The sequence below is a fragment of the Gymnoscopelus braueri genome (genome assembly GCF_963280865.1).
Source record: "Gymnoscopelus braueri genome assembly, chromosome: 7".
Lineage (NCBI taxonomy): Eukaryota > Metazoa > Chordata > Actinopteri > Myctophiformes > Myctophidae > Gymnoscopelus > Gymnoscopelus braueri.
The window spans coordinates 34,727,416-34,735,123 of record NC_137608.1 but is presented as its reverse complement, the minus strand read 5'-3'; the positions used below and the strand labels follow the sequence as shown (position 1 = coordinate 34,735,123).

The following is a 7,708-nucleotide window of genomic DNA, read 5'->3' as shown; positions in this document are numbered from 1 at the left end:
ATTTATGATGGTTTAGCTGGTAGCTGGTTTAAGCTGGTTTAAGCTGCTATCTGGTATTTATGTGTATTCAGGTGTATTCTGGATATGCAGTGACCAACTTTGCTGGAGAGGATGCATGATCATGGTGAATTTCAGCCAGGTGCCCACAGCACGTGGTATATTTAAAAAACAGTAGCCTAAAGTAGCCTATATAAAAGTGAGCAAAATCCACAAAGTCATAAATAATCATGTATCAATTTCATACATAACAATAATTTATTAAACACTTATAAAAAACCCTCAAAAACAACATTTAAATAACAAATAAATGTATAAATAAACACATAAATACATGAACTTCAACCTGAGGAACACACTAACACACACACAGTGTTCAAATGACTGGAAAAGAGTGAGAGAATATGAAAAATCGGACAGATCCGTCTTGATTACATGACTATGGAGATACTGTATACCGATGTGTGTGATGTTTGGAAAACATCTGTAAAGTTGCAGCCAAAAATGTGTCTTGCAAAAATCGGCCTGCTGGTGGCGCTATAAAGCATTACCCCCATATCAACCCCCCCCTACACAGACACACAATTTCTTGTCCTTTCTATTGATGTCCTGGCCATGGTCCATGGCCTTCCTCTTTGTGAGAATGTTCTGCCCCTGCAGCCACCAATGGAAACAGTCTGAAAGAAAACAAACAAGAACCCCCAACAATAAAACAAATATAATTAGCAATATACTGCATGGGGTGAGTTAAATGAATTGTGATGTTTTGAGAAAAACTTAAAGTAACTTAAACTTCACCCATTTTCAACCTTATCTTCATATAACTAACTGATCCTCGCTAATGTTCATTATACAATGGCACCATTTCTGTCTACTCGTTCTGCCACTCATTGGTGGAATGTGGACAGTTCAGAAACCTGCCTACCAGTGACATCACCAATGGAGATTCCAAGCTAATAGAAACTACAGTGTGTCTCTACCTGGAAAGTTTGCATGCAGAAGTAGAAGCCATTGTTCTTGCATTAATAATGAACAAATAAAGTTGTTCTAAATGACCAAACCTGCCTACCGATGATGTCAAAGGTAGGCAGGTTTCTAAACTGTCCACGACCTATCAACGAAACACAGAGTGAGTAGACATAAATGGTGCCATCTTAAAATGTGTATTAGTGAGGACCAATTATATGAAGATGAGTTGAAAATGGGGTGAAGTGTTTTTTTAACCCCGTGTTTCAGTTCAGTTAGAAAACATGCATTTGAATGAAAAAGGTGGGTGGACAGTGGGCAGGCAATAAGTCAGATGGCTACAATGGACAACAACAATTTGGGGGAAAAAGCTACCCCTGCCAAACATGCATGTAGGGCTGCCACTACCAATTATTCTACTTGCGATTATTCTATTGATTACTTTTTTGATCTACAAGCTCACAACACGTCCAACGAGTTGCAAGCTTGTAGATCGGCATTTCTTTCAGCCATAAAATCGATTTTATTACAATAGAGTATTTTCTTTTATGATTGATTAATAAGCTTAATATAATCTCTTTTCCAGAAGGTGACATTCCCGTTTCCCGATCAGTTTTTCATAGCTTCATTTGATTGGCTACAACCAACATCTCCATATGTGTTTCTGGTTGAAACAGTATGCTGCTGAGACAACCAAATGAAGGTATGAAAAACTGAACAGGTAACGCTAACGGGAATTCCACCTTCTGGAAAAGAGAACTACAGTCATGCACAGAGCAGATTGAATTATGAGATCAAGTCATAATGAACCCCCCCACCCCTCAGTAAACATACCTCTTCTGAGTCCTGCGGTCAGGGGGGTTTGGCCTCCCCCTTGCTAGTGGGGCATTCTTTGTAAGGCTCCTGCATGGTCTTCAGGGTTGTTGTCCCCCAAATGGCAACAGCAAGCTCCTTCATGAACAGGGAGTCCTTGGTGTTTGCTGCCACCATCTTCCAGATCTCCTTTTCGAGCCACACACCAGAGCCAATGTGGACCTGAAACAGAAGAAAACAACACATGTTTTAGAAATTAAAAAACATTTTACCATGACATTTCAGACTCATTTTTGACAAAAGCAGGCCCACTTCAAACAGAATTTACTGTAAAGAAATTACATTTTCAAGGACCCCCAAATGTGGACCCATTTAGAAAAGAGTTGGTGCCATGGACCTCCAATAGAGAAGATGTTAATTGTTGGATTACATTTAGTACAGAATTCTACAACTGTCTATACTGTAGGTGGGGAGAGTTGAAGTAATTCTTATACAGTACATTGTCATTGGATTACATTCTAGCTGGTAAAATAGTAGTGAAATTAACCTTTTCCACCCGGCATCCCTATTTTGTTCATGCCATAGGCAAAACTGTTCAAAAATAGTTCAAAAATAGCAAAACATAGCTGATCTACAAGCTCACGATGCATCATGACACGTTGCCTATTTTTGAAATGATAACTGTTTCTTATTTAGCTGGGGACACTGTGGAACCCCACTTTTAAGAACCACTGTCCTACACAGTATGTTTCTTCAATACCTTGTCACCGTTGCCGTCAAACATCCCAGGTGTCGATGCCAAATCGTCTGACTCGGGGGAAGAGGAAACGGAGGAAGTTGCAACTGAAAATGTAGAGAATCATATTTAAGCTCCTTTTGGCAGTATCACAGTACTTATATTGTACACATTGTCACCATTTTCCGTAGAACAGTATCACTGTCTAAACACACCTATGCTGTCACTGGTTTGCTTATCTGCAGCAGGGATGTCAGGCTTTGCTGCAGAGCTATATTGGGGCCCTTCCTCCAGTTTCTGTTTTGCAATCTCTAATTTGTTGCATCTTAAAGCATGAACAGGGTACGGAAAAATAAAAAATAAAAACTGAATTGATGTATGCCTTAGTAGGATACCAGTTTAATAATGAGCCTAGCATCTGTCCACTCCATTTAACATGCTTTCTATATAATGTTTTTTAACATTTGTGGTCAAGATCTAAGTAAAAAAGAACATGAGAACAAATAACCAACATATCGATATATACAAAAAGAGAAGAGCAAACTCATGCAACTGTTTCGTTAACATTAGTCATTGCTTACTTAGTTTTAAGATGCTGTAGGTCCAGCTCCAACTCTTTGGCCTTCTTCTGGGTATGACTGTACTTGACATTTCGTCGTGGATAGCTTGGGGAACAACAGCATCTCCACCGTATTCAGACGAGTCAGAGTCTAAAGGTAGTGCAAGTAATATATTTTGGATAAAACAAGATGTTTTTTGTTAGAAAGTTAAAGTGGAATAAAATGTAATTTTATGCAACCTGTATCGTAGAGTATATTAATACAATATAACTTATACAATCTGTATGTTAGAGTATGTTAATACAAATAATACAATATAACTTATATAATTGGGGTGGTTGTATTTAGTCTCCCTGCTCTTCTATTGAGACATTTAGATAGTGTCAAAGGTCATGTCTCACCTAGACACAGGATCTGACATGAATTTTGATCTGATGGTCAAGATTCAATGTATCACCTGAGCAAGCAGGCAGGCTCTATTAGCTCAATGGTAAAAGGTTACAGCACTTGCTCAGGAAACCGGGTTCAAATCCGGGGTAGAAGAGGAAAGTTACATAGTGCAGCTTTAACCCATTAAGACCTGGGGCCGATTCTAAAAATGCTCTCTAAATCCTAAAAGTTTTTTGAACATAAAAGGAAAAAGATTTGAGGTACAAATGTTCACTTTAAAACATATATATTCAAAGATTTTCAAAAATAGCAGATCTACATGCTCATAGCGCGCCACTCGGTGTCGCGCTATGAGCTTGTAGATCTGCTATTTTTGAAGCCAAAGGTCTAGCCAAAGAAATCAAAACAATTACACAGATGCGTTCCTGGTCTAAATGGGTTCAAATTTTGTATGCCCACTTCTTTGTGTCATCACTTCCAATTGTAACTTATTTATCCTGTATCCTGTATGAGTTCTGATTGGTTAAATTTGGTATTCCTGGAAATGCATTTTCGGCTTACTAAAGAGGTGGAGAGTCTGGGAGACCCCTGTTACTGAACAAGCAATGATTACTTTAACATTTAACAAAACAATATCACTTTACCTTCAAACTGTTTTCTTCTCTTTGTGGGAGGGGGGGGGGGGCATAACACATAATGGTTCTCTCTGGGTTCCTTTTTCTCTTTTAGTAGGGCTGCAAACCATTCATTTTGGCCACTGCAGCCAAAGAAATGTGTAATAATAACACACACACACACACACACACACACACACACACACACACACACACACACACACACACACACACACACACACACACACACACACACACACACACACACACACACACACACACACACACACACACAGACAGACAGACAGACAAGGGAATCATTAATGTTCAGAGTTCACGGGATATTAAAACACTCTGTAGCTTCATCACTGAAAGCGTGTGTCCACACACACACACACACACACACACACACACACACACACACACACACACACACACACACACACACACACACACACACACACACACACACACACACACACACACACACACACACACACACGTCATATTCTGAATTTAGTTTTGAGCGGCACACAGGCAAGCAGTAGTGGCCTATATTATAAATCATATTGTATATTCCCACTATAATTTATTGTAATTATTGTCATAATCCCTGTATGAAGACAAATTAAATAACTAAACAATGTGTAGAGTTGGGTCATGACATGAGTCACTTGTGAGCAGCCTACGCACTTAATTATCAATACAGTAATAGTAGGCTAAAACGCCTACATAAATAGTATTTCTGTGTGTCAACACTCACCTAAAATGTCCGCCGCTTCTTCTTCTTTCTTTTATCTTCTCTGAAGCCGGTTTATAATTATTTTTGATGAATCCAAAGCAACGCAATTTATCTAACTTTCTATTGAAGTGAGAGCTGCAATTGTGTGAGAGCTGCAGCCTGCAGGCAGCTCGACTCAGACATTCATTCTCCCCGGGCATCGCGAGCGGTCGTGAGCATAGAGTTCAAGGGTCGCGAGCCTGCTGAGACAGTGTTGCCAGATTTTGTGAGAGAAATAAGCAGCCAGGTCTGTGAAAACAATTAAGCCCAAAAGAAGCGACATTTGCACTTTAAACCTATTTGAAAATAGCCGATCTACAAGCTCACAGTGCGTCGCATTTGCAATACATTGTGAGCTTGTAGATCTGCTATTTTCAAAAATAATAAGTGAAATATTTCACTATTATATTTACAAGCAACTTTACAGAAAAACAAGCCCAATGTCACTTATAATAAGCAGATATGGCAACACTGCTCAGGGCCCATAAAGGGCCCACTTCTCTGTAAAAACAGATGTACAAGCTCACAACACGTCAAATTGCGACAAGATGTAGATCTGTAGATCTGTTCATTTTGGTAACCATTGCAAAAAAAAGTGTTATTTAGAATCAAACTAGCATATTATTTGCCAATTGCAAAATTAAGTAAATAAGTTTGGATGAATGTTGTTATTGTTATTATTATTATTGTTATTGTTATTGTTATTGTTATTATTATTAAATATATTATTTATGTCACATCACAAGAAAAGGACAAGAAATGTAAAGTAAAATACAATTCAATACAATACAATACAATACAATACAATACAATAAAATATACTGTATATACTGGCGGGGGGGGGCAATTGTAACAGAAGAAAATCTTCACAGTCTAATGGCAGGCATGATGTCTCCCCGGGATCCAAACTAGTTAAAATAGCAGATCTGCAAGCTCACAACGCTTGTAGATCTGCTATTTTCACTGCATGCTTTGTTTTATTAATTGATGGAATTTCTTAGATTTTGTATTTATTCGTTTTTTTATTGATGAAGATTTTAGATTTTTGGGTGGGAAATGTTTTGAAATAATATAGTAATATATTTTTGTAGGAAACAAAAAAAGGGATCTTTCCTCGTGATCTGTACATGACCCACAAATGGGCCCCGATCCACTGTTTTGGGAAACACACACGTGATCTAACCCAGTGGTCCTCAACCCTTTCAGGCTGCGACGTCCCAAAATAATCATATTTGAACTGGGGACCCCCCACCCTTAAAGCACTTAGAATGTAGGAGTTGATGCATTACATTTAGTTTGACTCTATTGTGAAAATAGCAGATCTTCAAGCTCACAACGCCTCGCAAGGAAGGTGTTGTGAGCTTGTAGATCTGCTATTTTCAAAATGTTTTCTTATATTATTATTATTGTTAGACAATTTGGCCAATGTTTGACATTTTTTATAGTATAGTTTGTTGATTACTTTTGATGCAGTAATGGTGGGTTTTTTTAAGGTACTAAAAAGGTCTTAAAGGTCCTTAAATTGTCACTTCACTGTCATCTGGGGACCACCCCCAAATCACGTGGGGACCCCCCTGGGAGTCCCGATCCACATGTTGAGAACCACTGATCTAACCAAACTTGACCAGCTGCTAAGCTGGTCTTTGCTGGTCTGTCCAGTGTCCAGCCATCTGACCAGCTAAGTCTAGCTGGTAAGCTGGTCTTTGCTGGGCAGTCCACCCATTTGACCAGCAAAGACCAGCTACCAGCTTGGCTTTGCTGGTCAGTCCAGCCAGCCAGCTGGCTGACCAGCAAAGACCAGCAGAATCCAGCTTAGTGACCAGCTAACCAACTACACTGGCAAACCAGCCTGACCAGCCTGACCAGCTTGTCCAGCCTGGTATGCCATCTAAACCAGCTTAAGACCAGCCAAGACCAGCTAATACCAGCTAAAACCATCTAAAACCAGCAACCATCATAAGCTGGTTTGTGCTGGTTTTTTCAGCAGAAGACAGTCTTTTACTATATTATTCCTCATTTTGCTGGTTTCATTTACTGTTACGGAGTAGAACTGCTACCTGTCACGCTATAATAGCAATCATATCTTAGATGTATTGAATTTAGAGGGGGTGGGGGGGATTCTACCATTTCGTAATTCATTGTCAGTAATCCATCCTATCAGCGTTTTGCGACGACGTCGTATCGACGTTGTAAAAGACGTGTCTTTTCAACAGATATCTCTTTACCCACTAGGCACACACAATACAACGCCCATACGCTGTGCATACGCCGTCCATACGACGTCCGAGTCAGACCTCAGTCAGCAGCTGTTTTGCAAAAAATACGTTGAAACGACGTCGACACACGTCTGACTCGGACGTCGTATGGACGGCGTATACGCAGCGTTTGGGCGTTGTTGTATTGTGTGCCCAGTGGGTAGAGACGTCTGTTGAAAAGACACGTCTTTGTGCAACTTGAGTTATGGATTTTTTATTGCATTTTAAGTCTTAGATGGCTTTTCCCAACCCCGTAGCCTAAGTGAACGGTGAACACCAGTGATATTGTAAGTTTATTAAGTGGAATTCATAATTCATAATTGTCAATTATTGTTTCCCCCCTTTCTATAAATATAAAACCTTACATTTCCCCACCAACATAGAAAGAATGCTATCAGTAACTTATCTACGTAATGTATATACACAATAAAAATATGCTATGAATAATTATGTTGTCAGTGCTGTTTATAAAGCCCTGCATTGATTTTTTTCAGCCAGCAGGTGTCGCGGCAACAACATGAGACCAAAATGCTTGATAGTCACGTGACTTTTTGCCTTTCGTAGTCAAATGCATTTATATAAAAATAATATTAATA

The 7,708-nt window shown here is 39.2% G+C and overlaps 1 protein-coding gene across 1 annotated transcript; it reads right to left on the bottom strand.

Moving 5' to 3' along the window:
• Positions 1–232: 232 nt before the first annotated feature.
• On the bottom strand, positions 233–4,992 carry LOC308088667 (uncharacterized protein). The gene is made up of 6 exons (XM_080433217.1): positions 4,840–4,992; positions 4,107–4,219; positions 3,094–3,222; positions 2,537–2,619; positions 1,798–1,998; positions 233–674 (listed from the first exon to the last, which is right to left on the bottom strand). Exons 3-5 carry the CDS (start codon positions 3,161–3,163, stop codon positions 1,816–1,818), a joined length of 336 nt encoding a protein of 111 aa, XP_080289343.1. The 5' UTR covers positions 3,164–3,222; positions 4,107–4,219; positions 4,840–4,992; the 3' UTR covers positions 233–674; positions 1,798–1,815.
• Between the last annotated feature and the right edge of the window lie 2,716 nt (positions 4,993–7,708).

Excerpts from the sequence above, each read along its gene's own strand:
- LOC308088667 (XM_080433217.1), bottom strand. The coding sequence starts at position 3,163 with ATGTCAAGTACAGTCATACCCAGAAGAAGGCCAAAGAGTTGGAGCTGG. Across the intron at positions 2,620-3,093 it reads CTACAGCATCTTAAAACTAA|TTGCAACTTCCTCCGTTTCC; the intron begins GTAAGCAATGAC and ends CTACATTTTCAG. Across the intron at positions 1,999-2,536 it reads TTGACGGCAACGGTGACAAG|GTCCACATTGGCTCTGGTGT; the intron begins GTATTGAAGAAA and ends CTTCTGTTTCAG.